Here is a 22,817-nt window from a genome sequence, read left to right as displayed (position 1 = left end):
TAATGCGGTAGTGTTGTACATCACGCATAGTCTGAAACATCCCCTCCAGGCATCCAGTGAAATTTGACTAGCAAAGTTGTTAGCCAAGGTGTTGTGCACTTTGCTATTGGTGCTTGGGGCGGTGGAGGGCTGTCCGTCCGAACCACAACCGGACAGGTCCCGCCCCACCGCTCACCTGTCTCCCCCATTCACATGCGTCCCATTGCCCGGAGTTGGTTCGAAGTGGCTCGCCTTGTCCTCTTGACACTTGAATGCGTTGGAATGAATCCGAGAGCCATCGTTACGGTGGAGCCGGTGGTGTTCTTGTACTTGATGTCTACCTTTCTCAGCACCTTCGGTGTTCAGCAGCTAATATTGGTTAAGGTGAGTTCGAAGCTGCTGAACGGTGCCGTGTGGTGGAGTGAGGCTGCTTCTATTCTTTGCTGAAAACGTTTGCTAGTTTACCTAACGCATTACCTCTCCAGTGACAACCACCCGCAAATCGAGAACCAAAAGCATTTCCCCAACGTTTCCCTCGTTATTAGACGGTTAGGTGTGGCTATAAATGACTTAGACTTTAATATTCCCTTTCATATCCTCCTAGAACTATGTACCGGCAGGAATGTAGTTTCATTTTTTAAATTGTAGTCAATATTGTAACATAGGAACCAATTAGTGAACAACAACAGTTCCGCAAATAACAGTTTTAACCGCCAGATAACCTGCTTGAAAATAATTGAGGAATAAGCCTTGATCGAGACTCCCGCTCTTCTTGGGATCTGTTACGCATACCTGAGAGAGCTGTTTTACATTAATACCTCACCCAGGTTAGAATGAAAGGATATGTATGCCTGGGAGGGGAGCCACTCGGCCCACCGTCCAACACTTACCCGCACTAGGTATCCACTTGGCCACCGCTCTTTAAGTGCACACAGAATACTTTTAAATGCGACAGATGTTTCACCTTCTACTACCTTTCCAGACCCCTTCCTCCTCCTGGGTGAACCACAATGCCCCCATCTCTCCTCTCCCCTTTCTACCAATTACTTCAAATCTACAGTAAAAAAAGAGGAGGGGGGGGGGGCGGTTAAGACGCTGGAAAAGCTCAGCAGGTCAGGCAGCATCTGCAGAGAGAGAAACCGAGTTCACACGACAGGTTGAAGACCCCTTGTCTGCACCGGGAATCTCTTTCCACAGATGCCGCCTGACCTGCTGAGTGTTGGCAGAATTTTGTGTTTTTATTTCAGATTTCCAGTATCTGCAGGTTTTGTTTTCGATTTTCATAAAGTTAATCCATACCCCCTCATTATTAACTTTCCTTCTGAGGGAAATGGGTCTGTCTTAATTTTATGCACTTGATTTCATGCACTTTTATTCTTCTGTTCCAACGGAGACAGCCCTAACTTAGACAAACTTTCCTCATGATATAATTTTCCATTCCCAGTGAAATCTTTGTAAATCTTCCCCACCTCCCCCCCCCCCCCAACCCAAGGGTGCAGAGGAGATTTACCAGGATGCTGCCTGGATTGGAGAGCATGTCTTATGAGGATAGGTTGAGTGAGCTAGGGCTTTTCTCTTTGGAGAGAAGGAGGATGAGAGGTGATTTGATAGAGGTGTACAAGATGAGAAGAGGCATAGATCAGTGGACAGTCAGAGACTTTTTCCCAGGGTGAAAATGGCTAACATGAGGGGGCATAATTTTAAGGTGATTGGAGGAAGGTATAAGGGCATGTCAGGGGTAAGTTTTTTACACAGAGAGTGGTGGGTGTGTGGAACGCACTGCCTGCAGAGGTTGTGGGGGCAGATACATTAGGGACATTTAAGAGATTCTTAGATAGACACATGAATGATAGAAAAATGGAGGGCTATGTGGTAGGGAAGGGTTAGATAGATTTTAGAGCAGGATAAAATGTCAGCACAACATTGTGGGCCAAAGGGCCTGTACTGTGCTGTAATGTTCTAAGTGCAGTCCCATTGTTCTGGTACAATGCTGACTGTGCTCAAGCCATGGCCTAACTTGTGTTAGAGCAAAACCTCCCTGCTCTTATATTCCATACCTCAGTTAAAGAAAAGGAAAACATTCCGTGTCTTTTTTTAACCATCTTAGTGACATTAGGATAAGGTCACCCTAGGATCTGTGAGATTCCACAGCACACTTCAGTCAAACCACTGCTGAATAATTGCTTAGGTGACGTCAGATAAAAATTCAGAATTCAACGCCATCATAAAGCTGTTGACAATTCAATAATTGACCAAAACGCGTTGCATGCTTGGGGTCCTTAAACAACCCCATCTCACGACAGGGAGAGATTCTAGAAATTCCCTCATTAATTAATGTTTGGTTGTATTGAATAACTCTATTTCCAAGGATTCCTGATAAAAGATTTCCATTTTTCGTGTTCCATAGCTCTTTCTCCTTGTTCCATTTGCTTTGTTTTGGTGCTAGCCTCAAGCTTTTTATAATGTTGTAAGATTATGCTTTTAAGTTTCTGGAATTGGGTCCAAAGGTGTGGAGGCTGCTTGGTTTACAAACTCGGTGATCTAACTTGTACATAACTTTGTGTGTATTCTAGCACATGATCGTACAGTAATTGCTTTATCAGTTAAATGATGGCACCATTGTTGCTGCCCTTCAACCAGTTATGGTAGATTGCTGCTGGGGTTGCGTCCTCTTTGGAAGAAACTTTGATTTAAGTGGATGGTGTTGTAGAGTCAGAGTTATATAACACAGTGTCACAAACCAGCAACAAAGAAACACACTGAGCATGATTCAGTGTTAAAAACTATTTTATTAATCACTACTATTGATAATACGTAAAATAAAAGTAAAAATGTTAGTATGTTAGAATTCAAGAATGTTAAACCTCGAACGTTAACCCCAAAACTAAACTCTTCGTGTGTGTGTGTGACAAAGTCCAAAACTCCCAGTTCCTGAATGGTTCTTAAAGTTCAGTTCCGCAAGCCATAAGGTGAAACATGAGCAAGGGCTTCTTCAACAACCACCGTTGTCTGAAGATAAGATGTAGATGTAGAAAAACATAGAGAGAGTACATACGAAATCCAAATGTTCCACGATGGAACCCAAACGACACTTCAGTGTTTACTCGGTAGTGACTTCCTCACCCCGAAAAGCATCCGAACCGTGGTCGTCCACACACAAATACCTGTTTCCTTCTACAGGTCAGCAACAAAGTGAACTCCACCGGATTACTTCCAACTTCCATACATGGATTTCAGTGGCAAACACAGTTATTGTTTTCTCTATCGATGGATGAGAAAACAAGCAGGCTGGTGTCTCTCTCCCTTCTCTCTCTCTCTTTCTTCTTCTAACTTCTTCAACAACGTCATTACGTCCTTTATCTTCTATTGACGTAAGCACGCCCCACACACACATACACACACACTCTCTATCTTAAAGGGACTTTCACTGAGTCCGTAACAACAGAAATAGGTCCTTCGGCCCAACTGATCCATGCCAACCAAGGTGTGTACCTGAGTTATTTGCCTGCGTTTGGCCCATATCCCTTTAGACCTTTCCTATCCATGAACCTGTTCAAGTGTCCTTTTAACATTGCAATTGTATTTGCCTCCATCATTCCCTCTGGCAACTCATTCCATACACCCACCATCCTCTGTGTGGGGAAAAACTTGCCCCTCAGTGTCCCTTTAAATCTTTCCCCTCTCACCTTAAACCTCTGCTCTCTGGTTTTGGACTTCCCTACCCTGGGAAAAAGACTGCGACCATCTCCCTTACCTATGCCCCTCGTGATTTTATATTATAACGTCACCCCTCAGTCTCCTTTGCTCCAGGGAAAACAGTCCCAGCCTCTGCAGTTTCTCCTTATAACTCAAGCCCTCCAGTCCAGGCAACATCCTCGTGAATCTTTTCTGCAGCCTCTTCAGCTTAATCACATCTTTCCTATAGCACAGTGACCAGAGCTGCACGCAATATTCCGAGTTCAGTCCCACTAATGACTTGTACAGCGATAACATGATGTTGCAATTCTTGTACTCAATGCCCTGACCGATGAAGGCAAGCATGAGATATGCCTTCTTTACCATCCTGTTTACCTGGGTCACCACTTTCAGGGAACTATGTACTTGCTTCCCTAGGTCTCTCTTTTCTACAACACTCCCCAGGGCTGTGCCATTCAGTGTATATTCTGGTCTGGATTAACCTCCCAAAATGCATTACTTCACCATTTCAGTATGTAGTTGATGTACTGTGGTGCAGTTATTGGTATTGGTTTATTATTGTCACTTGTACCGAGGTACAGTGAAAAATTTGTCTTGCACACTGTTCGTACAGATCAATTCATTACACAGTGCAGATACACTGAGTTAGTACAGAGTGCATTGAGGTAGTACAGGTAAATCAATAACAGAATACAGAGTAAAGTGTCACAGCTACAGGGAAGTGCATTGTAGGTAGACAATAAGGTGCAAGGTCATAACAAGATAGATTGTGAGGTCAAGAGTCCATCTCATCGTATAATGGAACTGTTCAATAGTCTTATCACAGTATGATAGAAGCTGTCCTTGAGCCTGGTGGTATGTGCCCTCAGGCTCCTGCATCTTCTGTCTGATGGGAGAGGGGGAGAAGAGAGAATGTCCCGGGTGGGTGGGGTCTTTGATTATGCTGGCTGCTTCACCAAGGCAGCGAGAGGTATAGAGGTATAGAGTCCATGGAGGGGAGGCTGGTTTCCATGATGCACTGGGCTGTGTCCACAACTCTCTGCAGTTTCTTGTGGTTCTGGGCAGAGCAGTTGCCGTGATGCATCCATATAGGATGTTTTTTACGGTGCATTGATAAAAGTTGGTGAATGTCAAAGGGGACATGCCGACTTTCTTTAGCCTCCTGAGGAAGTAGAGGCGCTGGTGAGCTTTCTTGGCCATGGCATCTACATGATTTGACCAGGACAGGCTGTTGGTGATGTTCACTCCCAGGAACTTGAAGCTCTCAACCCTCTCGACCTCAGCACCATTGATGTAGACAGGTGCATGTACACCGCCCCTTTTCCTGAAGTCAATGACAAGCTCTTTTGTTTTACTGACATTGAGGGAAAGGTTGTTGTCATAACACTATGTCACTAAGCTCTCTATCTCCTTCCTGTACTCCGACTCATTGTTACTGTTTTTAATACAGGAAGAATAGCAGTCAATTTGCACATAACGCTTTCCACTGATACTGACCAGAGAACCTGAATCAGAAGCTTAGGTTGAGGGTGAAATATTGGCCAGGACACGGGATGTTTTCAACTCCTATCAAGGGATCTTTTATGCCTTCTTTTAAAGTCCCATCCAAAAGATGGCAGCTTTGACAGTGCAGTGACATGACAATCTTGATTTTTGTGCTCGGATCTCTTAAGAGAAACACGGATCCATAACCTTCTGACTTGGCCAAGAGTACTACCCTCTGCGAACACATTAGAATATGTATGGGATCTTGATTGTTCTCTATGGAATAGATGAGACTGTGACGGATTCTCATGAAGGTTGCAGATAGAGAAGCTTCTCCCATTGAGTCAAGTGGTGTCGCAACAACAATCTCGCACTCAACATCAGCATGACCAGATGACCATTGTGGATTTCAGGAAGGGGAAGTTGGGAGAACACACACGAGTCCTCATTGAGGGATCAGAGGTGGAAAGGGTGAGCAGCTTCAAGTTCCTGGGTGTCAACATCTCAGAGGATCTGAAATGTTGATGCAATCACGAAGAAGGCACACCAGCAGCTCTACTTCATTAGGAGTTTGAGGAGATTTGGTATGTCATCAAAGGCTCTTGCAAATTTCTGCAGATGTACAGTGGAGAGCATTCTGACTGGTTGCATCACAGCCTGGTATGGAGGCTCCAATGCACAGGATCGCAAGAGGCTGCAGAGGGTTGTAGACTCAGCCAGCTCCATCACAGGCACAACCCTCCCCACCATCGAGGATATCTTCAAGAGGTGGTGCCTCAAGAAGGCAGCATCCATCATTAAGCATCCTCACCACCCAGGACATGCCCTCTTCTCATTACTACCATCAGGGAGGAGGTACAGGAGCCTAAAGACCCACACTCAATGTTTTAGGAACAGCTTCTTACCCTCCGCCATCAGATTTCTGAACGGTCCATGAACAGTACTTCATTATTCCTCTTTTGCACTCTTTATTTATTTTTGCAACTTATAGTAATTTGTATGTCTTGCATGTATTGCTGCCATAAGACAACAAATTTCACGGCATATGTCACTGATTCTGAACTAGGAGAATATCACAGGCAAAAGAATGTGAAGTGACATGCTGAAAATTTTATAGAGCGATGGGAGAGTGCTAGTGCACAGAAACAGACCCTTCAGCCCATCATGTTCATGCCAGCCATCAAGTACATATCTATACTAATCCCATTTAATATCACTTGGTCTGTAGTCCATCATGCCTTGATTCAAGTGCTCATCGAGTTGCTTCTGAAATGTTGAAGCTGCCTCCAGCACATTCTCAGTAACATAAAAAGACTCATTTCACTGTGTGTTTCAATGTACATATGACTAATAAATAAATCTCTTGTATTTTGTTTCCAGAATGAGTGGTTAGGATCTGGAATGCACTGCCAGAGGTAGTAGTGGACACAGATTCAATGGTGATGTCTGAAAGGGAGCTGGATAAATAGCTGAAAGGATTTTTTAAAAAAATCAGGGCTTTTGGAAGAAGGTGGGGGAATGGGATTAACTCTTGTGTAGAACCAGGATGAAGTGGATAGTCCGAATGGCCTCTTTCCTTCCTCCGAAACCAGCTCGAGGATTAAGCAGTTTTCAGTGCCTGGAGTCATTCAGTAACTCACTGTGTCTCATCCATGACTTGTGTGTGCACGATTATTATTTCAAACGTTCTTAGTCTGATTTAGGTGTAGGCCCAAACTTCAACATCCAGGTATGTTTATAGATCAACAGGGCTGGTGTACCTGGCCAACAGCTGGACTCAAACAAATGCAAACTGCTTCCGACGTAATATCATTTCCCAAAAGTATCCAGTCAGCTTTAGAAGCTTAGTTTGCATTCAGTTGATGTTTTACTTTAAAATATTTTAAGCCATTTAATTATTGGTACTGGTTTATTATTGTCACTTGTACCGAGGTACAGTGAAAAACTTGTCTTACATACTGATCGGACAGGTCAGTTCATTACTCAGTGCAGTTACATTGAGTTAGTACAGAGTGCATTGATGTAGTACAGGTAAAAACAATAACAGTACAGAGCAAAGTGTCACAGCTACAGAGAAAGTGCAGTGCAATAAGGTGCAAGGTCACAACAAGGTAGATCGTGACGTCAGAGTCCATCTCATCCTATAAGGGAACCGTTCAATAGTCTTATCACAGTGGGGTAGAAGCTGTCCTTAAGTCTGGTGGTACGTGCCCTCAGGCTCCTGTATCTTCTACCCGATGGAAGAGGAGAGAAGAGAGAATGACCCGGGTGGGTGGGGTCTTTGATTATGCTGGCTGCTACACCAAGACAGTGAGAGGTAATGACAGAGTCCAAGGAGGGGAGGCTGGTGTCTCTGATGTGTTGGGCTGTGTCCACAACTCTTTGCAGTTTCTTGCGGTCCTGGGCAGAGCAGTTGGCGTACCAAGCCGTAATGCATCCAGATAGGATGCTTTCTATGGTGTATCGATAAAAGTTGGTGAGAGTCAAAGGGGACAAACCAAATTTCTTTAGCCTTCTGAGGAAGTAGAGGTGCTGGTGAGCTTCCTTGGCTGTGGCATCTACGTGATTTGACCAGGACAGACTGTTGGTGATGTTCACTCCCAGGAACTTGAAGCTCTCAACCCTCTCGACCTCAGCACCATTGATGTAGACAGGTGCACGTACACCGCCCCTTTCCTGAAGTCAATGACCAGCTCTTTAGTTTTGTTGACATTGAGTGAAATGTTGTTGACATGACACCATTCCACTAAGCTCTCTATTTCCTTCCTGTACTTCGACTCATCGTTGTTTGAGGTACGGCCTACAACGGTGGTATCATCTGCAAACTTGTAGATGGAGTTAGAGCAAAATCTGGCCACACAGTCATGAGTGTATAGGGATTAGAGTAGACGGCTGAGGATGCAGCCTTGTGGGGCATCAGTGTTGAGAATAATCGTGCCGGTGGTGTTGCTGCCTATCCTCATTGATTGCGGTCTGTTGGTTAGAAAGTCAAGGATCCAGTTACAGAGGGAGGTGTTGAGTCCTAGGTCTGGTGTCAAGTTTGCTTGGGATTATTGTATTGAAGGCAGAGCTGTAGTCAATAAACAATAGTCTAACGTAGGTGTCTTTACTGTCCAGAACCTCCAGAGCTGACCGTAGGGCCAGGGAGATAGCTTCCGCTGTAGACCTGTTTCGGCGATAGGTGAATTGCAGTGGACCCAGGTTGTCTGGTAGTCTGGAGTTGATGCGTGCCATGACCAACCTCTCAAAGAACTTCATGGTGGTGGATGTCAGAGCCACTGGTTGGTAGTCATTCAGGCATGTTGCCTTAAGATAATTCAAGAAGGCAATTTAAGGCTGCTTGATTACTTTGATATTTCTGAAAACAGACGCTGTTTGTATCTGAATGTTACTAACAGATTCAGTTTGGCTCTTGAGGGAGTTGTAATCTTTATTTCTTTGCCTGATCAAGTTAGCCAAAGACTTTCCACTATATATCTGCATATATGTATGCATCAGTTAGATTTCTTATTTGTTGGAAATGTGAAACAATTTATTCATTAAGGTTTGAGATACTTTATTACCTTTGCAAGGAGATCTCATGGAAGCATGAGACATCTCAGCAACTTAAATCAAATACTAAACAAGTTTAATTGGGCACAATATTGAAAGCCTTCTTTGCTTTCAGGGCAAGGATGGCTATTCTGCTGGTATGGGGAGTTGGTGCCCATGAGGGTGAATTAAAAGTTGAGCTGAAGTAACCTAGGTTGAGAAAAGAGTGAAAGACATAACATTCAGTGTAAGTGCTGTGTAAAAGGTAATCTGCAAATACTGAATATACCAGCAGTCCCATTTCTACTGATACTATTTATAATCTAGAAGATCACAAACAGGCAGAACAAACTATCCAGTCAATCAGATCCATCACTGGAAAATATACAGAATTGAAGTAATGTCGTGGTGTGGATTGAGGTTTGCTTAATAGATGGAAACAGAGTAGGAATAAAGGGGTAATTTTCAGGTTGTGAGGCTGTGACTAGTGAGGTACTGTGGGATCGATTGCTGGTGCCACAACTGTTGACAATCCACTTATCAATAATTTGGATAAGGAGATCACGTGTGATATATCCACATTTGATACAAAGCTGAACTCTGAGGAGGACGCAGAGAGGCTTTGGGGATATTGACTGGTAAGTGAATGGGCAAGGACTTGGGAAATGGACTATAACATGGAGAAACTTGAGCTCATCCACTTTGGTGGAAGAAATAGGAAAATGGAGTGTTTTTTTTAAAGGATGAGAGACCAGAAGGTGTTGGTATTCAAAAGGAACTGGATGTCCTCATACAATAATTACTGAGGGTCTGCATTGCATGTACTGCATGCAATAAGGAAGGTAAATGGTACGTTAGCCTTATTGGCAAGAGGATTTGAGCACAAGTGTAGAAGCACAGTGCTCCAATAATGCAGGGTCTTGTTGAAAGCACACTAGCACATTTGTAAGGTCTGTTCTCCCTACCTGACAAAATCCTTGTGAAAGAGGGGGTCTTCCCCCTTTTTCCCCCGTGTGTCTGCGTGGGTTTCCTCCGGGTGCTCCGGTTTCCTCCCACATTCCAAAGACGGACGGGTTAGGAAGTTGTGGGCATGCTGTGTTGGTGCCAGAAGTGTGGCGACACTTGCGGGCTGCCCCTAGAACACTACACAAAAGATGCATTTCACTGTGTGTTTCGATGTACATGTGACTAATAAAGATATCTTATCTTTTATCTTTTATCTTTTATCTTTTATCTTTTATCTTTTATCTTATCTTTTATCTTATCTTTTATCTTATCTTATCTTTTATCTTATCTTTTATCTTGTCTTATCTTATCTTATCTTACAATGAAGACTAACCAGATCGATTTCAAGAGTGCCAGATTAAGCAGACTGCACGTATGCTCACTTGAGTTTGGGTGATCTCATTGAAGTACACAAGATTCACATAGGACTTGGCAGAGGAACCATGGATATGATGTTTGTATTGGCTGGCATGTGGAGAGATTGGGGTTACATTAGCAATATTAGGGATTCAAGAGAAGAAATCCCTTCACCCTGAGGGTAGAGAACCTTTTAAATTCTCTAACCCGGAGGGTTGTGGAGGCTCAATTCGTGAGAATATTCAGGGAACCAGGGATATTAAGGGAACAAAGGGATATGGAATGAGGGCAGGAAAATCATACTGAGGTAAAAGATTAACCATGGGCTTATTGAATGGCAGGTGCCAGGTGGTCTACTCCTGCTTCCATATCTTGTGGCGTGTGACCTCAGATGAATGCAGAGTAAATCACCAAGATCTGCAAAGCAAATCCTACAGAGATTCTGACCTAGTCACAGAACAAGGTGTAAAATGCAATTTAAAAATGCTGTGTTTTGGAATGAAAAATGCATTGTTCTATTCTTGCACCTAATTATATGGTGCTCCAAAAAGTATTGTAATTGCTGCTGCAACGAATGGAAGTAACCTACTTTTATTGACCAATTACTTCTTCAGCAAGACATCACATTATGCAAATGGGTTGTTTTTTCTCCCGCCCCCACCCACAAGTTTTCATTGCTTTCTATTCTGCAAATCTATAAAATACATTTCTTTCTGATCACCTAATTTTAGAGGATGTGAAAGTCCTGGAGAAAGGTGCAGAAAAGATTTACTTGAATGGTTCTGTTGATGAGGGATTTCAGTTACAAAGTTAGACTGGCGCAAGCATAGAAACTGGATTTGTGTACAGGCCTTGGGGTCCTTCGAGGTTGCTTCTTCATTCCAGTCATGGCCGATCATCTTTCTTAATACTATATTCCTGCATTCTCCCCCTACCTTTTGCTTCAAGGATGTCATCTGTCTTTTTCTTATTAAGTGACTTATTAAGATATCTTTATTAGTCACATGTACATCGAAACACTCAGTAAAATGGATCTTTTGCGTAGAGTGTTCTGGGGTCAGCCCACAAGTGTCGCCACACTTCCGGCACCAACATAGCATGCCCACAACTTCCTAATCCGTACGTCTTTGGAATGTGGGAGGAAACTGGAGCACCCGGAGGAAACCCATGGAGATACGGGGAGAATGTACAAACTCCTTATAGACAGTGGTCGGAATTGAACCCGGGTCGCTGGAGCTGTAATAGTGTTACACTGACTGCTACACTACCATGCCTGCTCTCTGTGGTAGCAAATTCCACAGGTTCACCAACCACTGAGTGAAGAAAGTTCTCCTCATCTCGATCTCTTGCCCTGTGAAATTGTGAGCCTTGTTCGAGACACCTCAACTAAGGGAAACATTCTACCCACATCCAGTTTCTGTAGCTCTGTCAGAATTTCATAGCTTTCAATTGGATCGCCTTTCATTCTATTGAGTTCTAGTCAATACAAACCTAATTGACTTGTCTCTCCCCACATAGCAATCCTAGGGATCAGTCTGGTGAATCTTTACTGCACTCCCTCTATAACTAGAAAAGAGCTGGAAATGGAACTGATGGGACTGAGGAGCGCTTGATGGCTCTAGACCTGTTCTAGATGGAGTTTAGAAGGATGGGGGGCAGGGGAATCTCGTTGAAACCTACCAAATACTGAAAGGCCTAGATAGAGTGGACATGGAGAGGATGTTTCCATTAGTAGGAATGTCTAGGATCCGAGGGCACAGAATAAAGGGACATCCCTTTAAAACTAAGATGAGGAGGAATTTCTTCAGCCAGAGGGTGGTGAATCTGTGGAATTCATTGCCACAGAGGGCTGTGGAGGCCACGTTATTGGGTATATTTAAGATAGAGATTGATAGGTTCTTGATTGGTAAAGGGGTTAAGGGTTACAGGGAAAAGGCAGGGTTATGGTCTTGGAAAAAAAATCAACCATGATTGAACGGCAGAGCAGATGATGGGCTGAATAGCCTAATTTTACTCCTTTGACTTCTGATTGCTCTACTAGACGCACCCATAAACCTGATGCACACAAATAGCCTTCATCTTGCAGCAAGTTTATGATTCTACCATCCTGCAATTCCATAAAATTCACTTTTGTTTAACTATCCCATCATAATGTTGAATTGTTGATGTGTTTTTGTTTTGCAGATTTGTGAAGAGCTACACTACAAAGAGGATGTGTGTGGCAACCTCTCGCACCATCCGCAGGAGTCTCTAGTGGTTCAGAGCAAAGCCTCCTATGTTCAGCTACTCCACACGGCTGTCCTTACCTTCTTGTCCATACCTACATCAATCTTACTTGGCGCCTGGTCGGATCAAGCAGGTCGTAAGCTTGGCATGATATTGCCCAGTGTCGGGGCACTAATTGGCGGGGTTACTTTGACAGTGATGGTGCTGGTGAAAGAAACGTCTGTGTACTGGTGCATTTTTGCGTCTGCTTTTATAGGAATCTTTGGAAGTTATGCTGTTATTTTTCTTAGTGTCTTCAGTTATATGGCTGACATCACTACTGCTGAGAACCGAACCAAGCACCTTGCCATTGTAGAGGCAATGACTTATATTGGGGCAACTGTTGGATTTCTATTGACTGGATGGCTGCTTCAGAATTTTAGCTTTACACATGTTTTTGGTGTGTACTGTGGATGCCAAGTACTGTCTATTTGCTATGTACTGCTGTGGCTGCAGGAGTCAAATTATTCCACTGAATGGACACATTTGTCTGATGAAACTCCTCCGGCCAACACAGATGGAATCCTAAAACAATCCTTGTTATTATATGCCTCAAAAACATGGGAAACTTTCTCGAAGGCACGAGAAGGACAAGATCGATTGAAGCTGTATCTCATTTTCCTTTGTGTCATCTTGATATATGTTTGCAGTGCTGGTAAGTTGGATTTTTTCTTGTTAGAGGCAGCCTAGTGGCCTGGAGTGTGAACCTGCTTGGTTTGGGTTTGTGCTTGACTTCATGTGGCTAATGGCACAATGCGAGCCACCCTTGACAACTTAACTGATTTTAATTTTTGTTTAATCTCATTTTGATTTTAATTGGTCCTTTTCCCTAGCTGACTATGTTTTGTTTTATTTTAGGAATGAATGTAGACCTTTGTTCTTTTTTTATTTTATCTATCTATCTCTCTGTCTATCTCTCTGGATTGCATTGGGAAGATTTGTGGTAAAGTCTGTAAGTTAAAGAGATCAAGGAAACTGAACATATTTATGAGGGAATTGCAGATTAAAAACAAATTGGTGTTTATTTATTTACTTATTAAGGTACAGAGGCCATTCAGCCCATTGGGTCCATGCCAGCTCCCAATTTCCAGTTGAGTAATCCCATCAATCCCATTCACCATCCCTTTTCTCCTGTAGCTGTAAAACTTAATCTCTCCTGTGTACAGTCAAATCCCTTTTGGGACTTTTGTAATGTACCTACACCCAGGGTTAATTTACAGCAACCAATTAACCTGCCAGCACGTCCTCAGGATATGGGAGACCCACGTGGTCAAGTCCCGTAGTCCTGGGGAGAAGGGACAAGATCCATACAGGCAGCACTCAAGGTCAGGATTGAATCCAGATCATTAGATCTGTGAGACAGTAACACTAACTACAGTTCCACTGTACTGCAGAGGATATGACCGAACCAAGATTGACCAATCATGTTTAATAATGTCAGAGAAATTTGAGTGTTAAGCCTATGGTGAAAGGAGGATTATTGTGAAAAGATAAAATTGTTTGAGAAAGGCGAGTGTTATTATTTTGTTTTCTATTATGGCGTTCTTGGTTTCAAGATTAATGTTACCAAGATATTTATTTATTATATACCTAAATTTGCTCTCTTTTTCCATGTCCCTCTGTATTGCCCCACTAAAGTTACGGATAACTGGTTATCCAAAAAAAAATAATATCCTGATATTCCTACATGCTAAATCATTTCGAATACTTTTATTTTGCAGGTGAACAGTCGATTCTGATTTTATTCCTGACGTACCCACCACAACACTTTTCACCAGAACTATATGGCGTGTACAATGCAATTAAGATGTTTCTTAATGTAAGTATCAGGCAAGTCTGACAAGGGTACACAGCTCCCTTGCATGTTATATTTGATTCTCCCATTGTCAGTTTAGATTTATTACTGGCTCTTACGTGAAGGATCAAATCCCAGTATGAGATGGTTGAGTTGAATAGACTATTTTTGTGCTACAAATCCTATGTACTTCCATGGGGCAAATTTTGCATGAATGTAATTCAAACATAGTTGCATGTATCCTTGCATTCCAAAGCACTTTTGCACTTTAGTATTTGGCTTTGCTGTCTTTTGTTAATTACTTAAAGATGAACTTTTTCACCTGTATTCTTTCCCCCCCCCCCCCCCATCCAATTTTCTGTTACTTTCTTCTTTCCTATTTTGAAGCTGCTTCTTGTTTGAACCATGAGAGTGAATCACAGCAGAGTCCAGTTCTGACTTCACTAGATGATTACACATATGTATTCCTACAGAGTGTCTGACAGCAGTCAGGTGTAGGAGTCTTGATTCTTTTGTCTTCCTCTTCTTCTGGTTTAAATACATTTGACAGTCCAACCTAATTATACACAGAACAGGGAGATAACTGACAAGCTTCTCATTTTCTTAAGAGTCTTTATCAAAATATGTGGCATACTTAACTATTGGTGGCCCTAGTTTCATTTGAAAAAGGGACCAGGGTTAACAATACATTCTGCTTAAAATATTGTTCTTGCAAAAGGTCTGGGATTATTTCCCCTGGAACACAGATGACTGAGGGGGTGATCTTATATGAGGGGCATAGATAAGTGGATGGTCCCAGTCTTTTTCCCAGGGTGGGGGAGACTAAAACTAGAGGGCGTAGATTTAAGGTGAGAGGGGAAAGATTTAAAGGGGACAAGAGGGGCAATATTTTCATTCAAAGAGTGAGTGGTGGTTATGTCGAACAAGTTGCTAGAGAAAGTGGTAGAGGCAGGTACAATTACAGCATTTAAAAGATGGTCAGACAGGGGTATGTAGATAGGAAAGGTTTAGAGGGATATGAGCCAAATGCAGGCAAATGGATCTCGCTCAGAGAGGCACCTTGGTCAGCACGTAGGCTGAAGAGCCTGTTTCTGTGCTGTAAAACTCTGTGGCTTGGAATAGATTCACTGAATACCCGAGGTAGTATATCAGAAGGTAGTAGCATGCTATGGTTTTGTTTTTATCACTTTCTTTGAGCTCTGGGTGATTAGTTTAGTAATAGGCTCTGTGGGAGTATTACCTTTCTCACAGCCTCACTCAGCTCTTTCCCCAGTTTGTATGCTTTTTCACTTTCTTTACAAATTCTCCATTCATCTTTCAATTCTGTATCTGGAACCTTGTAGACCATCAAACGTTCTTGTTGAAATATTTTGATGATCGCAGACTAAATACCTTCTGTTTCCTTTGTCCCCTTGGGCCCTTCGGCAGTTTCAGTGGGAAGATTTGCAAAGGCTGGAGTGAAGGTATTGCAAGGAGTTAGGAAAACTGTTAGAATGCCATTGGTTTTTGCTAGAGAAATGGAACACAAAAGTAAGCAGGTTGAGTTTCAGTTAGTTCAAGTTCATTATCACAGGCATACATACCCAGGGTATAAATGCCATGAAAGTTAGCTTTTTGCAGTAGCAGCACAGTATGTTACAAACGTAGGTTAACCAACTTAAATTAACATAAATTATACATAACTTGCATACACAAATAAGTATAACAACACTAGTGCAACTTGAGAGAGAGGAAAAGAAATATAGGGCAGGCACGGTATGTAGCGGTTAGCGTGATGCTATTACAGCGTCAGCGACCCGGGTTCAATTCCGGCCGCTGTCTGCAAGGAGTTTGTACGATCTCCCCGTGTCTGCGTGGGTTTCCTCCAGGTGCTCCAGTTTCCTCCCACATTCCAAAGACGTACACGTTAGGAAGTTGTGGCATGCTATGTTGGCGCCAGAAGAGTGGCGACACTTGCGGGCTGCCCCCAGAACACTCTACGCAAAAGATCCATTTTACTGAGTGTTTTGATGTACATGTGACAAATAAAGATATCTTATCTTACCTTATAGTCCAAGGTGCTATTAGAGTTTCTCAGATCAGTTCAAGAAGCTGATGATGGGGGGATGAAGCTGTTGTTGAACCTTGAAGTGTGGGTCTTCAGGCTCCTGCACCTCCTGTCAGCATCAAGCGGAGGGTGTGGCCCGGATGGTGGGGGTCCCTGATGATGGATGTTGCCTTCATGAGGCCTCGTCTCTCATAGATATCCTCGATGGTGGGGAAAACCATACTAATGGGTCATTAATGAGACCACATCTAGAATACAGTGTACAGTACTGGTCTCCTTTTTTAAGAAAGGATGTTAACGTATTGGAAGGAGTTCAGAGAACGTTTCCCACACTGATACCTTGAATGATCGGATTACCTTATGAGGCAAGTTTGGACGGACTTGGCTTGTATTTGCTGAAGATTAGAAGACTGGGAAATGACTTGATTGAAACATAAAAGATCCTGAGGGGTGGATGTGGAGAGGGTTTGCTTTCCCCTTGTTGGAGAACCTGGAACTCAGGGGTCCCTGTTTAAAACTAAGGGTCACCCTTTTAAAACTGAAATGAAGTGAAAAGTTTCCTCTGAGGGTTGTGAGTCTTCGAAACTTTCTTCCTCAAAAGCTCAGTGGAAGCGGAACTTTGAATATTTTTCTGGCAGAGGTAGATGGTTGATAAACAAGGGAATGAAAGGTTGCCATGGGCTGAGGGGAAATGTGTTGAGGTTACAAATAGATGAGTGGCCTTGGTTAGATCTCAAACCATATTTGGCCATCCTCAAGCAGTGGGCAGGTCAAAAGACAATTCCCAGAATTCTACCTGGGTCAGTCTTTGTTTCTTTGATTCATGTTGGGCCAAGTCTGTCATTTCTGTAATACTTTCCCCTCCCTGACCCAGTGAGGCGTCGGTCAGTCCTTTGGTACATGACCATTCTCCAGTTTTATTTGCTGGAGATCAAATTGCCTGTTACAATAGGTAACTGAAAAATATTTTCAATTTTCCTAGCATTTCTGGAACACTTTAAGATGGTCAACAACACTGAATTAATAAATGCAAGACATAGTGGACATCTATGGCCAGGAGCCTTTGCAACTACTATTACTGTGGCTGTCAGTGCCTTTGTACAATGGACCATTGTGTGATTTGTTTGCATTTAATTAACCTGACACTCCAGTTCAGTTCTTGTACAAACAGGTATAGTTTGAAAAGCAACAATAAAGACTACAGATGCTGGAAATCCCCAGTATCTTCTGCTTTTTCTTCATGTATAGTCTGGTCCATTTAATAAATTTTTTCCAGGGATTGGAGTTTATAGTGTGTTGCAATACATCTATTTACCTTCAGGAGGAAATATCCAATTTTAACTGGGACAGAGGTGATGGATTATCCACTCTCCATCGAGAATGTACTTGTCCTTAGGTGATTATTAGCAATCGTTTTGTGTTTCTAGTTGCATTGCTCAATAGCACCCTCATTTTACAGACGGGTCAGCCATACCGTATCATCTCAAAGTGCCAGTGTGAGAGGACATGTCACAGAAGTTAAATACTTCCTTCAGATCACGAATCACTGCTACACTGTGTATTAGTCATGAGAGGGTCTCAGCTGACAGCTGCTATGTGTGACCTGAAGGTGACGGGGGCAGTCACGGTAGTGTAGTGGTTACCATAATGCTATTACAGCGCCAGCGACCCGGGTTCAATTCCGGCCGCTGTCTGTAAGGAGTTTGTACGTTCTCCCCGTGTCTGTGTGGGTTTCCTCTGGGTGCTCTGGTTTCCTCCCACATTCCAAAGACGTACGGGTTAGAAAGTTTTGGGTATGCTATGTTGGCGCCAGAAGCGTGGCGACACTTGCGGACTGCCCCCAGAGTACTCTACGCAAAAGATGCATTTCACTGTGTGTTTCGATGTACATGTGACTAATAAAGTTACCTTAAAATGGGGTTGATCTGGGATGGGTAGATATATGGTTGTGCAATAGGAGGAAATAGCCTCCAATGCAAACTGTTCTTCAAAATATGTGCTCCTTTGCATTGTTGAATCACACAATGGAAAAATCCAGCATGAAGCTAATTTTTCATCACTTAGACGATGATATCTTGTTTATGTTTTGGGCCAATATTGTTTCCCGGTCAAACAGTGGTCCCAGGTGGGGCATGTTATTCAATTCTTGATTGCATCAATGTGTTTGAATGTTGGCACATCACTTTTGAATAATGAGCCCCATTTGGGACCACCTTTCAAGGGAACATTCCTGAAAGGTAAAAATGTGATCACTCCCAGGATGAAAAGAACAAAGTAGCAATCTGGTTTTCTGTACCACACCATTGCACTATGTCCATAACAGAAGGTTCTGCTTAAGTCATTTAAGTACAGCTATTTTAGCAGTTGGACAGCCCTCTTTAAGCTAACTCATTTGTAGAGTTTCCCCATTATTATTGTTGCAGTTGGCCAGATAAATCCACTTGCATTGCCCCCAACTATTTTCAATAATGTAGCTATTCAGTTCTCTGGAGACTAATGGACTAACTTAAAGATTCAATACCACATCAATCTTTCAGAGCTATGCTGAACAATTAACACACTTCTGAAAGGAATAGCAAATCAAATATTTTGAGGATTGCTTCAACAAACAGCTTTACCATTGTCAAGCAGAGTAAATCCCCATTTGGATAAAGTTCTTATCCTATAAATACCACATCCTGAAAGATGTCAATTCCTTATTTATTTAATTCTAACAATGCCTGAATTTGAGAAGGATTTGGGAAAGAGAAGTAATCCAGCCTGAATTTATCTCTTTGTATTTCCATTTGTGACATTTGCTGAATTGATATTTTTGCTCGTTCAGTAGGCTTAGCACAGTTTTTTTTCCACATAAAGGAACATTATGCTTTCCTTGTATAAGGATTCTTCACTGAATTTATCATGTTCGGACTATAATATAGCAACCGAAAATCTGATTTGGTTGATCACACTCAGTTGGACTGATTTTGGTTTGCGTTTGGGTTGTATTGGGCACTCTGATGTAGCATCTGGTGCTGATGTGGATGAGCAAGCAAGTGAAACATCTTGGTCCTTCATTATTCTTTTATAGTTGAGGTTCCGGAGTGAGGTGGAGATCAGCAACTGCATTTAGTTTATGCAAAATTACTCTAACAAAAGTGCCTTCTCCCTATTTTATTTACCCAAGTGTACAAACTATTAAAGCAGTTCACATGTTATCTCAAGTTGCTCTGCAATGAATCTCATGCTGATGTGCATGCATAATCTAGCAAAGATAAGGATATTCAAGCAGATCTTATTTTATCTGCTATAAATATTCAGTGGTAAGCCTGCTTTTTGTGCGTGTTTTCATGGAGAAAAGAGGGGTTGCAGTGAGCTGCTGTCATGTTAACACTTTGTCAGGTCCCTTGCTACAAAGTACTGATGGTGATTTGTGCATGTAAAAGGATTTGCTCCAAACACTAGAGATGGGATGGAGCAAGTAGCTATGATCTGTGCAGAGGGAGAGAATAGCCTTTTTTCTGGAGGATACAGATGGATAAACTATTGGATACCTTGTGCTGCTGTGAGAAATCCCTGTCACAGACCATGTGCTCAGTGGAAAAGCAGCTAATGCTTTCTTGTGAGTGGAGTGTCGTACAGCTTCGGCTCATCTGGTCCATGTCAACCAAGATGCCCATATCCCTCTAACCCTTTCCTATCCATATGTATTCTGAACGTACCCGCCTCAACCACCATCTCTGACAGCTCACTCCATATACAAACCACCCTCTGGGTGGAAAAAAATTGCCCTTCAGGTTCCTATTAAATTTCTCCCCTCTCTCCTTAAACCTATGCCCTCTAGTTCTTGACTTCCCACCCTGGGGGAAAAGTGCATTCATTCACCTTATCTCTGCCCCTCTTCTGTTCTGCCCCTGTACTGTTCTGTTCTATTTAGTTATCTTTCCCTGCCATGGATGCCTTTCCTTCATGGTCAGGTGACCCACCAGTGCTTGTTGTCCAGACTCCCAAGAAGAATTGGTGGTAGGCAGGGGAGCAATGGGTTGTTGCAACCTGTGGAATGATCACAGAAGCAATTAACATTACAGAGAATGGGAGGGAGAGGTAAGAGAACTGGAAAACGTCTGGTGTGGCAACCCAGTTATCATCAAGAACTTAACGTCCATGCACTGCAGCACCTTTTACCATCTTCAGGTAACCCAATGTGGTTTGTAGCTGGTTGAATTCCTTTACTAGTGGGGTTCCCCCAGCAGTGGGGTCCTTCCAGCAGTGTACTTAAACCCAGGAGTCAATTTACACACAGCACGCCCCACAAATGAGGAGTGATAAATGACCAATAATCTGATGGCAGGCAGATAAACATCAGCCAGGACTCAGAGGATTCACACGGCCTTCCCCAGATAATGCCTTGGCATTACATAGGCTCGACTGAGAGAGCTGATTGTTTAATATCTGGTCTGAAAGATGGCAGGTCTGACTGTAATGCCCTGAATTATCAGCCTGTGCTGAAATACCCGGAGTGTTGCCAGAGCCTATCACCTTTTGAATAAAATAAAAGTACCAAGTACCAAAGAAGCTATCAACAGAGGGAGGGTGCGGTTAGGGGAGGAACAGCGCAAATTGTTTGATTATATTTTACTGATAGCTTATGACATTGCCAAGAGCATAAATAGGATGGCTTCATGGCCCAACCAGAAAGTGTTTGAACTCCATAGATAAGATAAGCTATCTCTATTGGTCACATGTACAGCGAAACACACAGTGAAATGCACCTTTTACATAGAGTGTTCTGGGGCCAGTCCGCAAGTGTTGCCGCGCTTCCAGTGCCAACATAGCATAGCCAACATAGCATGGCTACAACTTCCCAACCTGTACGTCTTTGGAATGTGGGAGGAAACCGGAGCACCCGGAGGAAACCCACACAGACACGGGGAGAATGTACAAACTCCTTACAGACAGTGGTAGGAATTGAACCTGGGTCATTGGTGCTATAATAGCGTCACACTAACCGCTACACTACCGTGCCTGCCCTCGCCATAGACATTAAAGTCCTTTCTTTAGGAGTAAAAAAAGTAACAGAGAGGGAGTTGCAGTAGCTGTAATGGATGCAGAACAGAGGAAAACACAGAGACATAAGTAATCACACTCTTGCAGTGAAGGATGTTGTGGAAACAGACCACTGCACATGGTTTGAACTTTTCGAAGACTAATCTAATTTAGATTTTTATGAAATATTTCCTGATACCCCTGATTGATGGCAACTTTCATCAGCTGAACTCCTGTTCTAAAATTACCCCACTGACTGAAGCATTGTCAATAAGAATTCTTATTTTACTCCTCAGATGGCTGTGTGGGGGAAATGAATAATGTTAGTGTTATGTGAATAGTGTTTTAATGCCACTTAACTCTTCCTGGCTCAGTCCCTGTTCATTAGTAAGATTCTTGATTATTGTTGGTTTATTGGGACATATTCACCGGCCTGGTGTGTAGGAGGGAAGGTAGGGTGACTGTGGGTCCCACGGTCAAGATGAGGTTCCATGTCTGCTGAAAGAGACAGCACATGCTGGAATCTAGAACTAAAAAACCACACTGGAAGATCTGAGCAGGTCAAGCATGTAACAAGGGTGATGCAGCAATCATGAGGAATTTTCATTTGCATAGAGACTAGACAAACCAAATCGGCAGTGAAAGTGAGGAGGATAAATGCATACAAATGGATTTCTGGATTAGGATGAGAAACAGAACACTGGAGGATCTGGGATAGCTGGTTGGTGATAGGTGGAACCGACTGGGGAAGGGGTGATGGGTAGATGGGACCAGGTGCGGGTGGGATGGGGTTCAGACTTTGGTATAAATGTGGTATTTTCCAGTTTCAGGTAACCCACACCCCTGGTGCTCTCCTCCCTCACGCACTCCACCTACTTCTCTCTTTGTTTACCCTTTGCATTCCCTCTCCCACCTGGTTGCATCTGCTCATCGTCCCCTCTCCATCTGGTCCTACCTATCCCACCACCCCCCAACACCGCCCCCCACCACCCCCCCCCCCCCCCCCGCCGTACTGCTATAAAACTGGAAATTTTTCCTGTTCTCTCTTAGTAGGGATTAGGTTAGGCGTTTAATTAGAGGTAAATCTTTCTTTGTAAGAAAAATTTGTAAGAAAGGATTTGGCACCACATCGTGGGCTGAAAGACCTGTTCGTGTGCTTTACTCTTCTACGTTCCCAATGCAGGATTGTGTCCCAAAACATCGACTTCCACCTTTTGCTTCCACAGACGCTGCTCAGTCTGCTGAGTTCTTCCAGCGTTCTGTTTTTGTTCAGGGTTCCATATCTGATTACTGCCCAGTGACCCACATTAGTGTGGTCGTGTTTCCAGTTAGGTTACTTTCCTGTTTCTAGTGCACTGTCAGAGATGGGCCCTGTTAGACATTCATGATGGAGAAACCCAAGGGATTGTCATAAGGCTGCCACAATCCATCATGGACCAGCAGTGAGTGTGAGCAATGGTAATTCAAGATGTGGAGAAAATCTGAATCATCCCCAGCTTGATGAAATTGCAGCATCCCTTAAAGTGAAGACAATAATTTTTATGCTTTGTAAGTGAAGGGTTTTGTAACAAACTGCTCTAGTGTGCAGTGATCACACTGTGTTTTCCCTCTATATACAATGCCATTTGAGAC

At 43.0% G+C, this 22,817-nt stretch overlaps 1 protein-coding gene across 1 annotated transcript; it reads left to right on the top strand.

Annotated features, from left to right (window-relative positions):
* The first annotated feature begins 217 nt into the window (after positions 1-217).
* On the top strand, positions 218-17,207 carry zgc:174356 (uncharacterized protein LOC100137120 homolog). The gene is made up of 4 exons (XM_052011177.1): positions 218-363; positions 12,238-12,973; positions 14,040-14,137; positions 17,143-17,207. The coding sequence occupies exons 1-4, from the start codon at positions 262-264 to the stop codon at positions 17,182-17,184; spliced, it is 978 nt and encodes a 325-aa protein (XP_051867137.1). The 5' UTR covers positions 218-261; the 3' UTR covers positions 17,185-17,207.
* Positions 17,208-22,817: the final 5,610 nt, after the last annotated feature.

The sequence above is a fragment of the Pristis pectinata genome, chromosome 3 (assembly GCF_009764475.1).
Source record: "Pristis pectinata isolate sPriPec2 chromosome 3, sPriPec2.1.pri, whole genome shotgun sequence".
Classification (NCBI taxonomy): domain Eukaryota; kingdom Metazoa; phylum Chordata; class Chondrichthyes; order Rhinopristiformes; family Pristidae; genus Pristis; species Pristis pectinata.
Note: the sequence above shows the minus strand (reverse complement) of the source record. Positions and strands in the feature narration are given on the sequence as shown.